This window comes from Sarcophilus harrisii, chromosome 2 (assembly GCF_902635505.1).
Source record: "Sarcophilus harrisii chromosome 2, mSarHar1.11, whole genome shotgun sequence".
Taxonomy (NCBI): domain Eukaryota; kingdom Metazoa; phylum Chordata; class Mammalia; order Dasyuromorphia; family Dasyuridae; genus Sarcophilus; species Sarcophilus harrisii.
This window is the reverse complement of record NC_045427.1, coordinates 474,629,349-474,651,830: the sequence shown is the minus strand read 5'-3', so window position 1 is coordinate 474,651,830 and position 22,482 is coordinate 474,629,349. Positions and strand designations below refer to the sequence as shown.

The window sequence follows — 22,482 nt, the reverse complement described above, 5'->3', positions numbered from 1 at the left end:
GAAATCAAACATCATTAATCAAAAAGCAAAGCAGCCATTGGAAACCAAAGCCTGAAGTCACCCTCAGAAAGCAAAACTCCATTAGATACGGACATCAAAACCCACATGAATATCACACAATCAACTACATCCTGTTGCTGAACCAGAATCCTTGGCCATTGCTATTCTCTACCAGTGGTTCCCGCCCAGGAAAGCAAGAGTGCAGGCCAGGAGGCTGCGATAGCTACTCCAATCCCAGGCAAATGCCGACATCACCAGGAAAACAAGGACTCATTCCCAACATGGAACAGCTGACCCTAAGACCCACACTTTCTTGTGCTTCACTGAGAGAGGAGGGAATAAAAAATTCTGGGAGGGTAGAATTTGCTGGAGCATGAAATATATGACAAAGATATTTTGTACAGTGATGAGCCGCTTCACCACCCTGGATGATAGGTGAAGCTTCCCCACATTTTTAGGATTATTCCCTATGTATGTGTCAAATCTCCCTCATAAACCACGGAGGTCCCGAGAGACGGAGACTGGGCTTTCTGTCCACTCTCTCCCATTGCAGTGCTTTACTCGGCACTCCTGGTATCATCGGCTGCTGGTTCCCCTTGCTCCCCCCCTGCTTGTACCAGAGCCCACAACTGTAGCCAGAGTTGGCAAACTGTGGTATGATACCAAGTAGGTTAGTTATAGCGTGGCTCTTTGGTCTGCCCCAGAACCTGAGCTTGTGATCCTCCATGGAATGCTGGTCATGGCATTCGCCACACCCCTCCAATCCCCTCACTGACTAGAATCTTAATGTTGGGGAAAGAGAGAGCATGCCGGGCTCCTATTTACAAAAAACAAAAAACTATCACAACTGAATGGTTCTGGGCTGTCAGGGCCCAGATGGCTTTGCAGGATGCCACAGGGCCGTATGTGAGCCTGCTTATAATCAGACAGTTACTAACCATCTAAATCCATTAAGACCCCACATTTTATAGAAGAGGGATCTGTTCAACATCACACAGGAAGTCAGTGGAAGAAGTAATTGAAATAACTCCTAGCTCTGTTTATTACACCAATAACACAGAAATTATGGCCCCCCAAAAAGCCGGTCTAATAGTCTCAGATGAAGATTTGTGATTTGCTTGGAATGGGGCAGGACCCATCTTGTTTAGAGGCAGAAGCGCAGGTAGATTGACTGCTAGGGTCCCTTGGAGGCCAAGACTTGTTACTGTAGTGTAGGTCCCACTATCTCATCTCTAGCAGCATCCACATGTGTGGTCCAGCTAGTTCCCATTCAGTACAGGCCAATCCAGGCTGGCCCAAGAGGCCAGCCCAAGCACCTGAGTCTTTTCCAGCAGGACCTCCCCAAATCCTAGCCTCCAGGATAAAGCTCTCATTAAACATGCCCAGCTCGCGCCAGGGAGCCAGCTCCACCTGTGACCTTAGCAGCAAACACTGCAACCCCGGCCCTCCCTCCCCAACAATCTTTCCTTTCACTAACACTGGCACCACGGCTAAATATAGACCCAGGACCAAGAGCTGAAAATCTCCAGCTGAGAATCCAGGCCTTGGAAACTGGCTGGGAAAAACCCACTTGGTTTGTTCACCCAGACGGCCCATAACCCTGACTTCTGAGCATCTACGTGTGAAAAGAGCACTAGAAGGGGCAGTCAGCAGGCCCAGTTTTCACACTCAGTTTAGTCGAATTATACAACTCTGAGCAAGGCACATCTCTTCTTGGGGTCTCAGTTACCACTTTGTAAAATGAGGCCTGGGATGGATGATTTCTAAGATCCTTTTCAGTTCAGATATTCCATGTTTAAGGAATCTAAGGATTCTAAATCTAAAGATTCCAAAGTCTCTTCCTGGTCTGATGTTCCACTTGAAATTGAAAGACAATAAAAATTCATCTTTATAGAGTGGTCCAAGATTTATGAAACTCTGTGTGTGTGTGTGTGTGTGTGTGTGTGTGTGTGTGTGTGTGTTTGTACCTAATTTGAAGTTTGGCCGTTGATGCTCAGGAGGCAGCAGAGCATAGTAGATGAGACACTTCTTAGGAGTCAAGGAGATGCAAGTTCAAATCCCACCTCATGTACTACTTGTGTAATCCCAGGTAAGGATCTTAACTTTTTTTGCTTCAGTTTTCTCACTTGCAAAAAGAGGCTTGGACTCAGTAGTAGATACTAAAGTACCTTCCGATTGTAAATCTATAACCTGATGATCCTCAAGACAATCCAGCACGGTACATACATAGGGCAAACATGACTCCCATTTTCAGATGAAAAAATGAGATCTCAAGAATTTAAGCAATTTGTGCAAGGTCATGTAGCTAGTCAGAGGTAGGCAGAGTCCAAGTACTAATCCAAATAGGCCTGCTTTTCTGACTCCTAGTCCCCTGTTTTCCTTTGCTTCTGAGTATCATGGTCTGGAAATTATGTGCTTCCATTCTTGGGCTGAATATTCTGCCTGTGTGATCTCAAGGAGGCCACTTAATCCTCTCTGAAGAGCACAATGCTCCGTCCTCCTTGGAAAGGTGATGGAGCAGATTGCAGGCGGAGTAGATAGGATAGTGCTCAGCAAAGAAAAGCAATTCGTAGCTGTTGGGAGTAAAGTCATTCTGCTTCTTGTTTCTAAAGCTATGGCGCAGCTGAATCTGTCAGCTCCGGACAAAATCGGGACTTTATAGAAATGACAACTGCCTCGTGGCTCTTGGTGTAGGTTACGAGCCATTTCAGGCTCTTTGGAAACTTCTAGGATTTAGGGCTAGAAAGTTTGAGTGATGATTTAGTCCAGCCTCTTCTTTTTACGGATAATGAAACAAGCCCAGGGAATGAAGTAGTTTATTCAAAATTGAATAATTAGCCAGGTCATCTGGCTCCAAATCCAGTCTTCCTTCAGTGTACACCACAACTTTTTCATGGGCTTCATCCAGGGTCCCCAGACCTGGGGGATCAATGATCCTCTCTCTTCTATCCCCACCCAATCCTGACTCCACCTGTGCCTGGGCTGGGAGGATGGGAGACTCACCTCATACCACTTGCCATTGTTCTCAGTGAATAAAACACAGAAGGGGTCAGACTTGGAAGTGACATCTCGGTCCAACAGGTTTTGGCCACAGACAGAGAGTTCCACCTTGCATACGCAGTACTGGGACCCTAGGGGCCCTGCAGGGGAGCTGGCGCCCATCGTGTAGGCCATGGTTGCTGGGGGCAGCAGTGGTTCCTGACAATCTATAGGAAGAGAAGGGGAAGGTGAGGCTCTGCAAAAACAACCACCCCTCCCCACCTATTCAGAGCATTTGGTTTTCTTCAAATCTTGGATGTACAAATCACCCCTTAATCTTCATCCCAATTACAGATAATTCTGCCATAACAAATTTTGAAAACGCAAATTTATTCAAATGTAACTGACATATTAGGGAATACTTTTAACGTAATCCAAATTTCAATTGGTTTTCAAGAAATAAGGAGAATGCTGAAAATTGTTCCACTTCACAATAACTCAAAAGCTGGAAGCCTTCTGATGTCCATTTCCATAAGCAAACTTCAGATCTCTGTCAAGGTAAAGGGCCATGTTTGTAGAATATCTTCAGGTACAGTAGGAGGTGAGAACAAAGAAGGACTGGTCTATACTACCCTACCCGGTTCCAAGGCCTCTGGCCAGAATTACAGGGCACAGGTCAAGCAGCAGCCTGAGGCCATGAATGGAGTAACTACTTTAAACAGTATTTATATTACCTCTTTACCAATTTTTATTGCTAGAGTTTGCATGATGCTTTTTGAGAATGTAAATGTTGAGTTATGGCAAAACTGCTTATAGTAGCCCCCTAATCCACTCTCATCGTCATATATATATATATATATATATATATATGTTTAATGGGGATTTGGTTATCTGTATGTCCTATACATGTATCAAAGTAGGGTTATAAAACTCGTGAAGGGTAGGGACTGGCTCTCTGAAAGTTCTCTGGTACCACATCAGCACTGTGAACTGGTTTAGTACTTAATAAAAGATTTTAGGACTAAGATTGGAAAAGGATGATGACATATCAGGGGTGGCCAAGACAATCAGGTGTCTTTTTCCAGAGTGATACCGTTTAGCTACAGTTTTTTGAACCAAAAACTTTTAATCATCAGTGTGAACTAATAACACTTGGGTAGTTAGAGCTTAGGGGCTTAGAGAAGCAAATAGGAAGGAGGCTGAGGTCATAGCTTCACTTCCCATATTGGTCAGTTAGCCTTATAATGATTGATGACCAATGGAATATGCTCCACATTGCTTACAAATGCAGGTCATTAGTCACAAGCAGCAGAGAGTGAGAGGATGTATATGGCTCAGTCCAGGCCATCCACATGGCCAGACACAGCTCAAATTATGCATCCCACCAACAATGGGTCAAATATTTATTAAATCATAATGTTTGCAGAGAGTTATAGAAAGATGCACAACTGGGTAAGAACTCTTCAAGGAGCACAGTTGGTCAAGTAGTCAATAAGTATTTAAGTTTTTATATTATGTTGAAGGCACTGTGCTAAGCATTGGAGGTACAAAGAAAGGCAATAACAGTCTCTGAGACTCACATGCTAATGGGAGATAAAACATACCAACAAAAGTGTATGTACACAGCAGTATTAGACATAAGAACAGATGACATTTGAGTTGGGCTTTTGCAACTTGATAGGAATTCAGAAGAAACTATAGGTTATTAAAAACTTCAAATCGATAATAAGAGAAATAGAAATAAAAATAACTGATATTTTACTTCATACCTAGCAAATGAGCAGAAATGACAAAAAATGGGAAGAGTCTAATGGTGGAGGGATTGTGAAAAGACAGACACACTAATGAACTGTTGGTGAAGCTGTGAAATGGTCCAACCATTATGGAAAGCAATTTGCAATTATACTAGGAAAGTGAATAAAAGTACATGCTCTTTGACCTAGAGATTACATTGCTACATATAAATCCCAAAGAGGTCAATGATAAAAGTCCTATATACACTAAAATATTTATAATAATACTTTTTACATTAGCAAAAGACTGGAAACAAAATAGATACACATCAGTTGAGGAATGGCTAAAGAAACTGTGGTATCTAAATGTAATGGAATATTACTATAGTACAAGAAACAATATATGAGATGAATTCATAAAAACATGGAAGAACATGTACTGATGCAAAGTAAATAGAAACAGGAAAACATATTCAATGACTATAATATAAATGAAAAGAACAATAATAAAAATTGAAGGCTGTGAAAATGACTAGGCTTGACACCCTAAAAAAGAAATGAGATACCAACTGCCCTCCTTCTTTGTCGAAATGGAGCACTGAGTATGGAATACTGCATTAAATGCCAAATTTTTTCAGTATTTCAAACTTGTCCTGCCCTCTCCATACCCTGCTCCCTTCACGTTTATATTCTTTGTTGCAAGGGATGGCTCTCTAGGAGATATGAGGAGGGATACAAAGAGAAATTATATGTGATACAAAGGCAAAAATTATCCTTGAAATTTATTTTTTTAAATAGGTATCTATTTAACAATTGAAAGAACATTACAAGCTAGGGATCAATATGGGCACAGTGTGGATTTGGAGAGCAGAATGGAAATCCATTCTAGCTTCTATGCAAAGTCTAACTTTGAAGTGGTGGCACAGTGGACAGAACAACCAGCTTGAAGCCAGGAAGACCTAAGTTCAAATCCAACTCCAAACACTTACTAGCTATATGATCCTGAAAACCTGGGCAAGTCACTTAAATCCATTTGCCTCAGTTTTCTTATGTGTAAAAATAGAGAAGGAAATGGCAAATTACTCCAGTATCTTTGTCAAGAAAATCATAAATGGGTCATAAAGAGTTGGAACACAACTGAACAATGATAACAAAAGTCTAGTTCCTCTATTCAAAAGCCAATACTAGCCACTGCTCAGTTAAGAGCTGTAACCAACCTATCCTTCTCAGTGCATTCAGAATTTCAATTCTGACTTTAATAGTGTTTATAGTACAGTGCACACTGGCACAGCACAATTTTCGGGCATGACTTATTCTGCCATGTAAGATAATCAATTTCCATACCAGGATTTGAAAATCTGTGTTAACTTAATTTAGGCCCAACCTAATTAAGCTTCAGGGCTAATAGAGAGAAGTAGTGATGTGAATAAGACGGTATTGATTTTTCAAAAAAGAAATCTACCACTGTTCTTCAGTTTTAGGAAGTATCACATATATTTCTTTTGATTGTGAACATCCTTTCTTTATTCTGGGAGGCTTAGGAAGATCTCATAATGAATCTAAATTTCTCAAGCACATAGAATAATGTTGGAAGAACAGCCAAATGTGCTAAGGGTCAAAAGAAGGAAATTCATCTGGGATTCATCATTTTGTCAGAAATAATTTAACAAGTGAATAAATGAGATACATGAGCAAATAATGGCAAAAAGCATTTCTTTCAAGTCTCTAGGTTTTCCATTTTAAGAATTTACAGAATCCACCCTAAAAGTATTATTTAAAACAAAAAAGAGCTATTCATTCAGAGCTTTTGTAGCAGCTTTATATGAAATTGAGAGGGGGCAGGAAATGGAATCCAAATATCCAACATTAGATGAATGGTTAGAGTAATTGTGGTATATTAATGCAATAGAATATTATAATGCAATTAAGACAGGCAAGCATGATTAGGAATACAAAGAAATCAGACTCTCAGGAAATAATGGAAAGTAAAAAAAAAAAAAAAAAAAAAAAAAAGCAGAATCTGAAGAATAGAGAGACACTATGATTAAACAAAGAAAAATGAATGAGAACAAATGGACAAAGGATCCTAACTGGGGACTTAGAGAAGAAGACTAAAAAGGTGTCATGATACTTTATGCAATATTGATTCATTTGAATATAATTCTTAAATTTGGTTGTTTGTATTGATAGTTCATGCTAGATTTCTAATAATTTAATTTATTAAGATCTGAAAAAAAAAAAATAAATAACAGGACCAGATAAGCATTCTGACACGGATAGGCCAAAACCATGCTGCATCTTTGACTACAGGAGAGAGGCAACAACACCAGACCCTTGCTTCCTTCACCGGCTTTACCGTTGTATCCTAAAACACAGGCATCCCAGGAACAGCTAACAGTGTTTGTTTCACATGACAGTGAGTGATGGGGAAATGATCTGGGATTCCTGCAGCATGGACCTTTCTCACAGATTACAGAGTAGGATATATATTCTCCTATGTGGAGTTAAAGACCTACTCCATCTCTCATGAGACTAGAACATTGGGAAGACATTAAAAAAGGACCAGGAGCCCTAAATCCTAGGCCTGACTTTAACACTATTTATCTGTTTAACCCCATGCAAGTCATTTAGCCTTCACGCACATCAGTTGTTTTATGTGTCAGAGAGAATAATCCCTGTCCTGATTAGTTCATAAGGCTGTTTCAAGGATCAAATGAGGGCATGGATGCAAAGGGGCTTTGGGAAGTATAAAACGATACAAATGTAGGAGTTGATGATGATGATAGTCATGGCGATAATAATAATTTAACAGTGGCAGTGGGTAGGGTTCAGAATATGACTTGGACAAATCTTAAGTCTGGTGTCCTTTGTGAAAAGAACAAAGACAAAGCGTACAGATGGAAAAAGCAGAGCAGGAAGAAGACTCTTAATTTCCCTTCCTGTTCATTCCAGTCTCTACATGCCAGACTGCATTTATGTTATTTTCCCCATCAATGCCAAGATAAACAAGGTTATTCTGATCTCAAGTAGATATGCGCACGCGTGAATACACATACACACACACACACACACACACACACACACACACACACGGTATACCCAGACCAGAAATATTTCCAAATGTACTACCCCTCCCCAATTAGTTCCTATTTACCCTGTTCCTTCCTGAAAGCAGATCAGTCCCCAAAACTAACTCTGCTTGTAAAAGGAGCCTAGAGTAACATAGACTCTTTTACTGGGTTGATCTATACTTTGGCTTTAGTTTCAAGACTGTTTTAAAAATGTAAAGCAAAGGTGTTACATACTATAAAACCAGCCATCCCTGCCTACCTCTACCATGGCACTTACCAACTTTCTTCTTCCCATTTAGGGGGCTCCCTCAAAATCCCCAGGTACCAAATCTGAGCAGAAAACACAGTTCTCAGCAACAACAAATGAACCTGTACAAGCTGGACTGATCTCTTCTTCCCCTGTGTGTGGTCTTTACTCAATGCTGTTCCCTGTGCATAGATTCTCATCCTCCTCCTTTTTCTCCTCAATTCCTACCCTTTAAAAACAATTCAAACATTTTTCCTTCTAGGAGGCCTTTTCTGTTCCTTCCAAAGTTGATAAAATACCCTTCCCCCTCAGACTTCACACAGACTTGGCACTTCTCTTAAAAATAATATTACAGGATAAGCACATCAAAAGCATCTGTGTGTACATTGTATCCCCTTTCCCACTGGATGCTAATCTCTTTGAAAGCAGGGGCACCCCATCTTTTCTAATCAAGGTTTCTGTCCGACACTCAGCCCAAAGCACTGCACGTGGGAAAAGCTTAATAAATACTCTTCGGAGAATGAAATCAACAAAGCCAAAACAGACCCTTCTCCAGCAATTTTCAAACTGACATGTGATCTTGTCTCTCCCTTAAAGATATATAGGTCTTGAGATTAGTTCCCCCCTCTCCAAAGAAAAGATTACAAATTAAATATAAGGAAAATAGAATGGCTAAAATGTCCATCCAAAGACTGGGGATCATGGTTGATCAAATGAATACGAAGCAGCAATGTAGTGTCATCATGGAAAAAAAAGTCACAAATATATGCTATTAAAAAATGTGAGTGTGGTGATGAAAGTGAGAGAAAAGAGAGGGGGTTAGGGAGAGGAAGGAAGAGGGGAGACAGAGCTAGAAGAAGAGGAGAGGGAGAGAAAAAAGAGTGGAGATGGGGGAGGGAAGAGGGAAAGGAGGGGGAGAGAAGGGGAAAGGAAGAGAGAGAGATTGATTTTTTAACATTTAACTGTGTGAGAATAGAAAAATGATCCTCCAAGATATATGCCTATTCTAATCTCTAAGGATCCTTCTCTTTTAGGTCTAAATCCTTTAGTCCCACTTAAACAGATGATCTTAATAAAAAAAAGAGCATCCCCAAGGATCCTTTAGACAAGTGAAAAGGAACTGGGATCTTGACTATTGAATTTCCCATGAGAAAGGACTCAGAAGGCAATCTCCAATGCCCCCAGTTAGGAAGCTAGGTAGTACAGTGAATACCCTGACCACATCATTTAAGCTTTGTTTTTAACTCAGGAATAACAATACCTATTTTTCAGGGCTGCTATAAAGATTAAATATGATAATGTTTGTAAAAAGTCCTCAGCATGGTACCCAGTACATAGTAGGTGCTATAGAAATGCTTATGCCCTCTCCTCCCCCCCAATTTCCAATTATATGTTATCTTATAGGGGAATTCTGTCTTCTCTCTTTAAAGTTCTCCAGATACATGAGGATCTTTACCCAAGCTTATCTATCTCATCTATGATCTAATTAAAGACATTTCTTGATGGCTAGGGGCAGGATATATAGCCAGTGTTTTAAATATTGATTTAGTAGATTTGGAAATTTAAGTGTGTCCATTGGAAATGGCTTAATAAGTTGGAGAATATGAATATAAAGGGACATTACAGTGCTGTAAGAAACAACAAATATGATGAATACAGAGACGCATGGAAAGACTTACATAAACTGATCTATACTGAAGTAAGCAGAGCCAACAATATAAATAAAGAAGAAAGACAAGTACACAACGGTCAAAAGTAATTTTTGCAAAATGACATTATCACAAGGAAGCTTTATAAGCAGGTACCTCCACTCCCCTCCTCTGCAGAGGTGAGGGGTCTATAGGTATAAAGCATCACCTATTTTCAGATTGGTTTTGATATCTTGATATACTGATTGGTTTTGCTGATTTTTTCTTCTTCCTCTTAATTTAAAAAAAAAATACATTATTTTTTATATAGGACAGCTTAGGAGAAATTTTAATAATGTCCAAATAAAAGATATCAATACAAATTTCTTTAAAATAAAAATAAATATTGGCAGATTGAGTGCTCAGAAGAAGAAGAACTCAGAAGAGTTAAGTGCCCAGAATGGATGGAGTTTCATCAGTGATGGAAATAAGGAAAGGGCATTCCAGCGCTAGGGAGAAGACAGGAGGACTTGCAATTAAGGGAGGTGGAAACAATTTCAAAATTCTTTGTTAAATACCACCCTGGATAGCATTTCAGAAATGGCCAACATTTTTCTGAACTGGGGGAAGGAAATCTCTTCTGGGTCATGAAATCGGGCTATAGATACTGGCAGGATGGGAAGTGGGGAAACTACGACCCTTTCCCAACTGAGGCAGCAACTCCTGACCCAGAACAAGGAAAAAGTAGCTGATGAAGCTAGTCATGACCATTCTCCAACTTGGGACCCCTTAATGCCTTTACTTCCAAAGTGTGGCACTTGTAGTGTGGGAAGGGGAGAAGGAGAACTCACCTGAAGGCTGGAATCCTGCAGATATAATCTAAGAAGTGGGCAGTTCTTGCCATCCTCCCCAACTCCCCACTCCCACTCCCATAGCCCAGAGGATACCTCCCACCCCACAACTCACCCTCCACCTGGACAGCTCTCCGAAATCTGAATAAAGAGCACATGGCTCCTGGGGGCTCTGAGCGATGGCTAGGGGGCAAAGCAAATACTGTGGCCCTCAGGCCCCTACACTGTGAATGCCAACAGGGCGGGCTGTACACAGAGAAGAGAGGGCCTGACGCAATGGAAAAAAAAACACCCACCCTACTTGGACAAGATGTCATTTGCAGAGAACCTCCTGGCCCAGATGGAAACTCTGCCTAATGTAGCCCAAGCCCATAATCACCTCCTGTAGCAGCCCAGCAGGCAATTTGGGGTTTGGCTAATCCCAGTTTGGGGAGGGAGAACTTGGGCAGGAGAGCATATATCTTCCCTTAGGTTTAGTGGCCCATAGCCAGGATGCTGGGACCTCTACACCTGAAACAGGATAGGCAGGGACCATTTCTGGAAGAATGGAGCCTGAGTAGGGATGGGGAAGAGGTCACGTGTCTAGAGGATGGCAAGGGGAACAGGAGAACTTCTGAGGGGAAAAATAGTATTCTATAGAAGGAAAGAATTGAGAGAGGAAAAAAGGGGGAGAGAGACAAAGGAAGGAGGGAGAACAGAGAGAGGGAAGGGCAGAGAGAAAGAAAGAGAGGAGACAGAAAGAGAAAGGAGAGAGAAAAGAGAAAGAAAGAGAGGGACACAGAAAGAAAAAGAACAGAGATAGAGGTCTAGGGAACAGAGTTAGAAAGAGAGAGACAGAGAGAACAGAGAAAGAGATGGGGGAAGAAGGGAAGGAAGGGAGAGAGGGGGAGGGAGGGAAGGACAGAGGAAGAGAGGGCGAGAGGAAGAGAGGAAAAGAGGTAGAGAGGAAGAAAGAAATGAAGGGAGAGAGGGAGGAAGGGGAAAAGAGACAGAGAAAGGGAGGGGGAGAGGGAGAGGCAGAAGCAGGGAGGGAGGAAGAGAGAGACAGAGAGTGAGTGAGTGAGAGAGACAGACAGAGACAGAGACAGCAAGTGACAGAGAGAGAAAAAGAGAGACAGAAGTACCAAAGTGTCAAAATCTAGGCCAGCAGCAAGCAGCTAGAATCTGATGAAAATGTTATCGGGGAACACCTAGGTGGAACAGTGGATAGAGCCCCAGATAGAGTCAAAAGGACTCTGAGTTAAAAATCTGACCTCTAACACTAGCTGTGTGACTTTGGACAAGTCACTTAACCTGAATTTTCTCTTAAAAAATATAATTAGGAAATGTTTAACAAAATAAAAAATACAGTACAACATAAGTAATGTACATTTATGCTTTTCTAAGTCAACATGTGGCTCACAGGAATCCATTTCTATTTGAGTTTGCCACCAAAACATGGTAGATAGTGTGTTAGATTTGAATAGGAAGATCTGAGTGTGAATCCTGCCTGAGATATTTACTAGCTGAGAAAACTCTTCTCTTCCTTTTCTTGTTAAATTTGATGACTTCTCAAGTCCCAATTCTTCATTCATGATCCTTTGGGAGAGCTGGGGGAGCCAGTAGCCATAGTGAACAAAGAACTAGATTTGAATTCAAAAGACTGATTTCTGACACCGATTGTATGACTGCACCAGGGACAAATCTCTCTAAGCTTCAGATTAAAGTAGGGCACAACTTATCCTACAGAGTTGTTACAAGGAAAGCATTTTAGTAAACTACATACAAGAGCCAGGACAGAGCATGCTTCTGAGAGTCAGAAAAACCTGGTTTCAAGTCTTGTCTCTGACACACCCTGACTGTATGACTCTGTCCCTTAATCTTATAGTATAAAACCTAAAACGAAACAAAACAAAAAATCCTCTCAGTACTCCAAGCAACTTTCTAATATTATAAAATGCATAGAAGTTCCTGATCTACTTTGGTAGAGGAGTTTTTTCCTTTTCCTTTGGACTTCACCATACAAGGAAATGACAGGTATAGACAAAAAAACAAACAAACAAAAAGCTGCTGTGTAAATGTGATCTATTAGACAAAATAAGTGACAAAAGAATTAAGGCAAGTGTTCATAACATTTTTGGTTCTTCCACTATTTTACAAAGAAACTTCACATGAGAAATTTAATTTCTTTGGGCCTCAGTCTCTCCATTAATGAAAATGGGAAAAACAAATATATCTTGCAGAGTATATAGGGGAATTAATTAAAAGACTCACAATATTCCAATTCAATTAAATTCAACCTACTATGTGTAAGAAACCATGCCAGAGATATAAAGACCAAAAATGAAATAGTCCCTTCTTTGGAAGAGCTTATATTGACATTATAAAACACATGCACAAACAAGTAAGCAGAAATTAACACAAAGTTCAAGAAATAAAGAGCATAAATTTCAAAAACATGAGCTATCCAACTCTAGTCAACTATACCAAACGCTTCCCTGCCTTGCTATCTAGTCCTTTTATAGGGGTAAAATTGAATTAACTTCTGCCCTGACTAGTGCTATCCATGGAACCTCTTTTCACAGCAAAACGCAAAAGTGTCCTTCCCAGTACTTAGTAGTTATGTGACATTCACCTTCTCACCAGGCCCAAGGAAGGAATTTGTTTCACTCACAAATAAATCCATTCCAATGTTGAGTCCCATTCAACTTGCAGCCATATCCCAAAGGGGTAGATCCATTTGTCAAGATATAGAAATGGCTAAGCATTCTAAAAGGAGAAAGACAGAGAAGAACACAAAGAGAGAGAGAGAGACACACACAAAGAAACAGAGAGAGAACAGAGAGATGAAGACATCAGAGAGATCAGACAGAGAAAGAGAGAACAGACGGATAGACAGGACAGTGATCGTTGGAGTCTCACCAACCTTCCCTAGACTTTTGGCCAGCATTCAAACTAAAAGAAGAAACTTGCTCTTCTTCACTGAGAAAAGTTTACAGTACAGGGAAGGAGGAATGAGGGAAGTCATCTGCCTTGGGAGGCTCAAGTAGACAGGGTTCAAAGGTGTGGGAATCTCTTTCAAACTGCTGGTTATCCAATATTCTATTAACAAACCTCAATTAACAATAACCAAAGGTCACAAAATGTCTTCTATCTTTATCCTCCACTCTTTCAGTCTGATTCACAAAGTACTTGCTCCTCCTTTCAGTGAGTTCGGGAAAAACTTCCATTTCTGGAGATGAAACCTTATTGGTGGAAACCTCAGCCAGCTGTGTGCTGCTTTTTGTTCCTAGATACAGCCTCATGACCTGCAGCTTCCTTTAAGTAAGTGAAGTTAGCTTTCTAGACAAGAGACTAGTTCTATCCTATAGTTTTGCTATTAACATGCTATGTATCCATGAACATCTCATCACTTCTTCAAGACTCAAAAAGGGTGTGCAAAATGGGAAGGGTGAAATTTGCACTGCCTATAACCTAGGATATAAATTTTAAAGCATCATAAAAACAAGATCATAAAGTACACATTTCTATATTCTATGACACTAACAAATAGTTGTCTGTGTGTTCTACTTACCAGCAACAAGATTAAACAGAACATTCTATTTCTCAAAATATGCTAAATAACCAGAAATTAATTATTTTTCCAACGAAGTCTTCAAATATACTAATATGTGAGGGAGACTTATTTTTCTGATGGGAAAGATCAAAGGAGAGCTGGGATGTTTCACAAAGTCATTAAGAGCCTAAAATTCCAGCCCCCAGCTCTTCTCTTAAGGGGAACAAGGGACTCCTAGAATCGTTAAAGAACTCCCTATAAGTTAGGGTGGGAAGAAGATCATGGAATAGGATAAAGAAGTAAGAGATGGAAAGGCTGATGGGAAAAGACAGACAATTGTTTATTATGGAGAAGGGGATGGGGAAAAAAGAAGCACAAAGCTATTAGTATATTAGAATAAAATTTATGAATATCATGTGACGATCAACTTTGATGGACTTAGTTCTTCTCAACAATGCAGTGATTCAAGGCAATTCCAACACACTTGGGATGGAAAGTGCAATCCACATCCAAAGAGAGACTGAATGTAGATCACTACATAGCATATCCACCTTTTTGTCTGTTCATTTGTTTCTTTCTGGTGTTTTTTCTCTTTTGATCTGATTTTTCTTGTGCAACATCACAAATATGGACATATGTTTAGAAAGATTGCACATATTTAACCTATATCAGATTGCTTGCTATCTTGGGGAGAAGGGATATATGGAAGGGAGGAAAAAATTTAGAGCACAAAGACTTACAAAAATGAATGTTGAAAATGATCTTTACATGTATTTGGAAAAATGAAATACTATTAAAAAAAAATTTCAGGTCCTTTACCTCTACCTCCTACTTAATAAACAAATTTCTATAATATCATCTAGCCTCTGTTCTAATAATCCAATGATGGAGATTTCTTCAGGCACACTTAAAAGTGTGGCTTGCCCTCCTCCCTATGGGAAAAGCATGGATGATCTCTGCTCTGTGTTCTTTATGCTCAGTGCTCCATCAAGACTGTACACCTCTACACTCCAGGAATTAGGTAGATATTTTGCAGGTACTACCTAGCAGCCAGGGGGAGGAGAAACCAAGAGGAGCTGGAAACACTTAACTACCATTGCTGGTTGCTGCACTCACAAGCCAATACACTCACTCTTTTACAGTCAGACCATTACAGGGATAAATATAGACTCAGACTTAATGCTTTTGGCTGTGGATGATGACTAGAGGGAACTACTCTCTCCCTAGGTCCTTTCTTGCCTCCACCCATTCAGTTCTTCCTAGCATTGATTGCAGATGCAGGAGAGAACCTCACTTTCTAGATACAGAAATCTAATTAATGGTATTATTGAGAAAATCAGTGCCCATCTTTAGAATACTGAACCAACATCACATGAAAAAGTTAAAACAAATTTGCAGGGTATTGGGAGACCTATGGTGCAGTGAGAAACACATCGCAGCACTCAGAAGATCTTAGTTCTACTCCTGACTAAGATATTCATTCACGATGGGACATAGGGCAAGGAACTGCATCTCTCCCAATTTCAGCTCTCTCTTTCCTCAACTTTCTTCCAGAGCTGTGATTGGGCTCTAGCAAGAAAGTGCATGTGAAAAAGCTTTGGAGGAAAGCAAGCTGAAATGTGAGGGGTTATTTTGCTAGCTGTTTTCAATGATCTAAGCTAATGGAATTGAGAGAAGTGAAGATGACATAAAATGGTATTTAAGATGCATAGGCAAATGACATTGGGGGTGATATGAGGAAGGTATTTTGGAGAATCTACCCTACTGGCTCTTTTTCAGAAGGTAGAATGGAGCTAGCAGAGCACCTTATACATACAGCAACCACACAATAAATGAAAATGATGCAACCAATTATTCTATTACCACACTAGATACAAAGACTGCCTAGAGACCCTGCCAGATGTGAAATCCCTTCCCAGCTTTACTCAAGGGCTCAATTGCATATGGGAATGAGTGTTGGGGAGCTAAGCTATATGTCAAAGATTTCCAAATTGCTCTAGCTGCCCAGTGAGTTCCCTGTTGCCCATTCCTACTTCCATTCTTCCCCAGTTCCTCTTCTTTTTCATTTGTCTTTCCTCAGAATTAACAATTAGCCCAGGCTCCATTTCTCCCTCACCAATCTCATTCTCAAGCCCTCTCTCTTACTCACAGCTGGAATGAAAAGAATCTTGAACATAATAACTGACACAGAAATTCCACTTAATATGCAAATACCAGATTTCCCCTTTCCACTTTCCTAACGTCCAGTCCTTTGGGTTCAGCTACTGCATTACTTTACAATGCTAGCCTCTGATGATTTCATTTTGAAGTCTACTGGCACATTATCCCCCAACCCCTTGCCTCAAAGGAGTTAAGACCCAAGTAGGTTTGCCAAGATGAAAGGGGACAGTTGGTTTTAGGAACAAGTACATGGTTGAAAAAAAAAAAAGATTAGTGCTCAGTTGTGTCTTAGAAAATCAAGTCCATTGTTTACAGAGATGAAGGCAATTTAGTACTTAAATTTAGGGAGGTAGCTCTAGGCAGAAAGGATTCATGCAACTAGACAGTGAAAGTGATTTCATATAACAGAAGTAAGGATGAAATAATATACTTCTTTGTATCAGGCAGATCTCTCAAAAAACTAAAAGAAAGTTAAGTGAATGAAATTAGAGAGGCAGAGGACAAGGCACTGAATTTGGGAGTCAAAACTAGCACCTCAAGTACTTAATAATGTAGCTTGAGCATGTCAAAGTCATTTCATTGGATCATAAATTTAAGGTTAGTAAGGGTCAGTAACCCTGAAGCTCACCTAGCCTACACTCCTCATTTCACAGATGAGGAAACTGAGACTCGGAGAGATCAAGCTACTTGTCTAACTTGTCCAACAGGTACTAAGTAGGAGAGATGTAATTCAAACACACCTCCTCTGATTCCAAACCCAGGTTTTCTGAGTCTTATTTGTCTGCTTCTTAATCTGCAAATGAAATGCTTAAAGTACTATGTAAATCTGAGTTATTATTAATCACTCAATCCTTTCAGGAGATGCCTCAGAACAGAAACTTTATGTAAATGGAGGAGAGAGGAGGCTGCCCTCCAGCCAGGGAAAAGATAACATGGAGGAAGGAAGGAGTGACCAAGTCCAATTACCTGGCTAATATGAATAGTCCAGGTCTAGCCTAGACTCTGCTACTGGTCATTCTGGTTGACTCATTAGTCATCCATTTGTTTCCCAAATAACAGCCCAGGCCACCCCCAATGAGCATTTTCAGTCTACATGTGTTCAGAAAAACCAACCCAACAAATGTTTATAAAGAATTGACTGTGAAAAGAGGTCTGTGGCAAAAAAGAGACAATATTTAAATAAGACATAGTTCCTGCAATCATGAAATTCGCAGTCTAATATGAGAATGACTCTAATTTCTATACATAAAATATACATTAGATATTGGAGAGAATGTGAGAAAACTGAGCCACTAATTCTCTGTGGTAAAACTGTGAACTGAAACAAACAATTCTGGACAGCAATTTGGAACTATGCCAGAGGCCAAACTGTCATACTCTTTGATCCACCAATATTATTACTAGCTCCGTATCCCAAAGGGATCATTAAAAAAGGGGAAAGGACCTATATGCACAAAAATATTTATGGCAGCTTTTTATGCTGACAAAGAATGGGAAATTGAGGGGATGCCCATCAATTGGGGAATGGCTGAACAAGTTGTGAGATGTAAATAAATGTAACCAAATATTTTGTGCTATAAGAAATGATGAGCAGGTGGATTTCAGAAAAACCTGGAAAGACTTACATGAACTGATACTAAATGAGCAGAACCAAAAGAACATTGTACACAGTAACAGTATTATTTTACAATGATCAACTGTGAATGATTTAGCTATTCTCAAAAAAACAATGATCTAAGATAATTCCAAAGGACTTGATAGGAAATGCTATTCACATCAAGGAAAGAACTGATAAGAGTCTGAATGCAGATTGAAGAATACTATTTTCACTTTCTTTGTTTCATTTTTTTTCTTTTGGTCTGTTTCTTCTTTTATAACATGACTAATATGAAATATATTTTATGTGATTGCATATACATATAGTGTGTATGTGTGCATATACCTATATGTATATTATATATATAAAGCACCTATATTAAATTACTTACCATCTAAGGGAGGGAAAAGGTCAGGGAGGGAGAGAGAAAATTTGGAGCTCCAAATATTTTTAAATGAATGTTAAAAATTGTCCTGTAACTGGAAAAAAAAAAAAAACCTTCTATATAAGAAATAAAATATATATTAAGAGAGGTACAAAGTGCTACTTGCTGCCTAAGGAGGAGAAACTGACCAATTTATTTATAGAGTAGGTGTTTTGGGAGCCAGTATATATATTTAGTTTTAGAGGCTGGGGAGAAGTTCAACAGATGAGGAGGGAAAAGAGGGCATTTGAGGAAATTTTGCAGTGTAAGCAAAAACTAGCAATCAGGGATGCTCAAATGTTCAGAAGACAAAAGAAAAGTCAACACGGAGATACTATGAGATAATGCTAGAAAGAAAAGCCTTGAATACTGACTGGGTAAAAGTGTTTAAACTATTCTTGACAGGCAAGAGGGAACCACTGAAGATTTTTAAACATTTGGAAGATGGATGGAATGTAGTAAAATGAAAGCAGAAAAGAGGAAGGGAAGGAAAAAGAAGAAATGAAGAGGGGACCCTGAAACTCTGAAAATCCTTAAAGGAGAAAATCTCCTTCAACTCTGCCTCAGTGCGGGAGGTTGCTCTGAAGGACACTTTCATCTTTGTTATCTAGGTGGGGTCGGCTCAGTCCTGAAACTCACTGAATTCAATTCATATTCTAGTCCTAGCAGAAACCCAAGGAGGAACCAACTTGGGACTCCACCCATGGGCCCCCTTTAACTAAATCTTTCATTATAAAAAGAACCAAACTAAAATCCTCTTTTTGCAGAGGTTCCAAACATGCCATGCTATGCTAGGCACACCAAGGGCCTCTGCCCTCTGGAATACTCTTTCCAGTGCCATCCTCTCTTTACCCTCACCTAGTTCCCTAACCAGACTTTAACCTTACTTCCAATCCCTGTAATAAACCTCTTTTATCAATCTAGGTTTTTGGGTCTGTATATTTCCTTACAGAGAACCTTTGCACCATCAGAAGGGAGTCCCTAAAACTCCCTACCCTTGTGTCGAATCCTAAGGGGTTGCAGGGGACACAAACTCCTCCATTTGGCTCCCTGAACCCCAAACCTGTCACTAGACTTCATTTAACTCCCTGACCATCAGACACCCTAATTTCATTTGGGTTCCCCAAATCTAAACCTCATCAGATACACTATGTAGCAGGCACTCTGTTAAAAGCTTCATAAATATTATCATAAACCATTGGATCTTCACTACAACCCTAGTGTAATATTCTTCTCTAAAATACAATGTTCTCTGGGAGCGGATTTCTTGGGGGGCTTCTGGGAGCAGTCTTCCTTTCAGTTCAGTGTAATCACCCCAAATGCAGCTAGGTATTAAAGTCCAAATCCTTTATTGTCTCCTTTAAAGTCTTGTCTCCTTCACTTGGGGCTTGGCTAGTTTTTCTGGAGGCCTTCTGTAGTCTTGGTTCGGGGAGCTTAAGCTGCCTTCTCTTGCTTGTGAATCTCCTGGACAGAATCCTGGCTTCTGAATCTCCTGAACTCCACAGGTTTCTGCTTCAGCCTCCAGCCAGCACAAAGGTGGAAGATGGAATGAATCTGTCTCCTCCTCCAAGACCTTCTAGTGGGCTTGTCCTTCTTGGTCCCTAGAGCTCCTCTTTATATATGCTCTCTCTCTCTCTCTCTCTCTTTTTTTTTTTTTTAACTTTTTTTTATAATTTTTTATTGACAGATATATGCTCTCTTAAAGGTGTGAATCTTGTGGAATTATAGTAAGTACTAAGTACAAGTAAATCAGAGAATCATTATCTCATCAATTCCACTGACTTAGTACCTTATAAGAATCCCCCTAGGAGGTAGATGCAGATATTATCACCATTTTACAACTGAGGAAGCTAAGGCAAGCAGAAGTTAAGTGACTTGTTCACAAAGCTAGAGTAAGTATGACCACATTTGAACTCAGAAATTCCTGACTCCAAGACAACATTTTATCAACTGGAGCCACCTCAGCTTCCCATAAGAAGGCTATTACAATTGTACAGGTGGGTGGTGATCATTATTCCAATGGATTGTAAGCTCTCTGAGGGTAGGAACTGTTTCCTTTTTTTGTTTTATTTTTTTCTTTCTTTCTTTTTTTTTTTTTTGTCTTTGTTTTTTCAGTGGCCAATCCAGGATCTGACACATAATGAGTGCTCTATAAATGCTTGCTAAATGAATGGAGGCAAGATAGAGAATTTTGGAGAAGTTCCAAGAGGCTCCTTCTGGGAACAAAAGTTCTTTTCTCTGGTGCTTTGGAAAACTATGTCCAAATCATTTTCCTACTTCAGCCCCCAGAGGCTTTGCTGCCAAGAAAACCACCCAACCAGAGGAAAGAAGGAGGAATCTGTTTCCCAATTAACACTGGTTCAGCCTGAACCTGGCTACTTCACCAACTTCACTCATTTATTAGATTTAGGGAATCAAGGTGGGTTAACCCAGCAATCTGGGAAACAAGAGATGAAAGTGGGTGCCCAGGAGAAGTTAAACATCTTAGGTTTCCATTAATAATCTGTTAGAGTTTATTTACTTTGATCTTTTTTTTTTTTTTTTTTTTTTTGAACCTGCTTAGGACCACTATGAGGGTAGTGGACAGAAATTTAGGAGGTGGGAGTTCTGGGTTTGAGCTCTGTCGTCTTGGCCATGTCACTGCCTCTCTGGATTTCAGGTTCTTTTTTTTTTTTGGAAGCATTTGTCATTAAATTGGCAATGGTAATTCTTGAAAGGGAAGTATTCAGTGTTTGGAAGGATTGTAAGATACAGACACACTAATGCATTGTTGGTAGAATTGTGAATTAGTACAACTATTTATGAAAAACAAGCTGGAATTATGTTGGAAATCTTTAAGCTACTTATAATTTTGAACCCATTGACCCTACTACTGACATATGCCCCAAAGAAGTCCATAATGAAAGTCAGAAAGACCTACAGTCAAATCTGGTCTCAGGAACTTACTACTTCTATGACCCTAGAAATTCATTTAATCTTTCTCATCTTCCTCAACTGTAAAATAGGGATAATAATAACACCTGCCTCTAGGATTGTTATGAGAATCAAATGAGTTAATATAAAAGCACTTAGCATAGTGCCTGGTACATAGTAGGTATCTAACAAACGCTTGTTTCTTTTCCTTAACATTTTGTTCAGAGCAGCCTTCTTCATGGTAGGAAAAAAATGATACTAAAAAGCAAATGAACTTGGATTAATTGCAACAAATAATTTTAGATCAGGAAAATAGAGGACAAAACACACACAGCCTTTATTCCACTAGAGAGACGGGGGACCATAGGGGCAGAATATCACACAAATTGCCAGACTTGAATTACTTTGTTGGCAAGTCAGGCTTACTTATTTTAATTTGTTACTAAGAGATGAAATATATCAAGAAATGAGTGTAGCTATTTTTATTTCTAAAAGGAATATTTTTTAATTAAAAAAAATAAAATGAAGGTGATGGACTAAATTTAGAACTGGAAGGGATGTTTGAGGTCATCTACCCCAATCTCCTCATTTCATAGATAAGGAACTGAAGCCAAGGGAATTAAGCGACTTATACAGGAACCCACAGGTAGTAAATAGTAGTGCTAAGATCTGAACCCTCACCTCATTCTGAATCCAGGGCTCTTTCCTTTCTACCACACTGCCTTAGATGACCTCTAAATGCCTGTGACCTTTGATTTGTTCCAGCCTATATTCCCTGAAAGTACAGAGGGCTGGCCTTGAAGTCAAGAAAATTCGGGTTCCAGTTCTGCTCCTGACAGATGTCATCTATATGCCCATGACTAAGTCCCTTGACCTTTCACAGTATCTCTGAGCAATTCTCTGAGACTATAAATTGCAGACAAATTGTCAACGTCAGTGAAGGGAAGCTCCAGATTAAACATTTATCTCTTAGAGAAATGAGTTACTAAGTTTACTTTCTACTTTGTGAATCAAGTCTACCTCTTTTTCTGCCAGAAAACTTCCTCCTATTAAGCTTCATGAGAATGCTCAAGTTCTAGAGATGATCATGTGCAAATTCCCCTCTGACTACCCACCTCCATGCCATTCCTGGTTTTAAAAACTTGAGTCATTCTCTTACTCAGTCAAGGAGGCTTCCTTTTTATTGATCCAACTTTCTAGATCAACAATGATTGTATATTAGTCCTTTATACTGTATCCTCTCTCTCTTTCCTAGTTTATGTGATATTGCTGTGCCATGGTTCTCTTCCTACCAGTTTGACCAATCCTTCTCAATTTGCTGTGTGGTATGGATCATCCATGTCC

The 22,482-nt window shown here is 39.7% G+C and overlaps 1 protein-coding gene across 1 annotated transcript in view; it reads right to left on the bottom strand.

The window, feature by feature from the left end:
* Window positions 1–22,482, bottom strand: part of CPNE2 (copine 2) — an 84,164-nt gene that overhangs the window by 50,723 nt on the left and 10,959 nt on the right. The window contains exon 2 of the mRNA XM_012553830.3: window positions 3,004–3,206. Coding sequence (XP_012409284.1) covers window positions 3,004–3,174 — 171 coding nt within the window. The 5' untranslated portion in view covers window positions 3,175–3,206. The remainder of the gene's footprint in view (window positions 1–3,003; window positions 3,207–22,482) is intronic.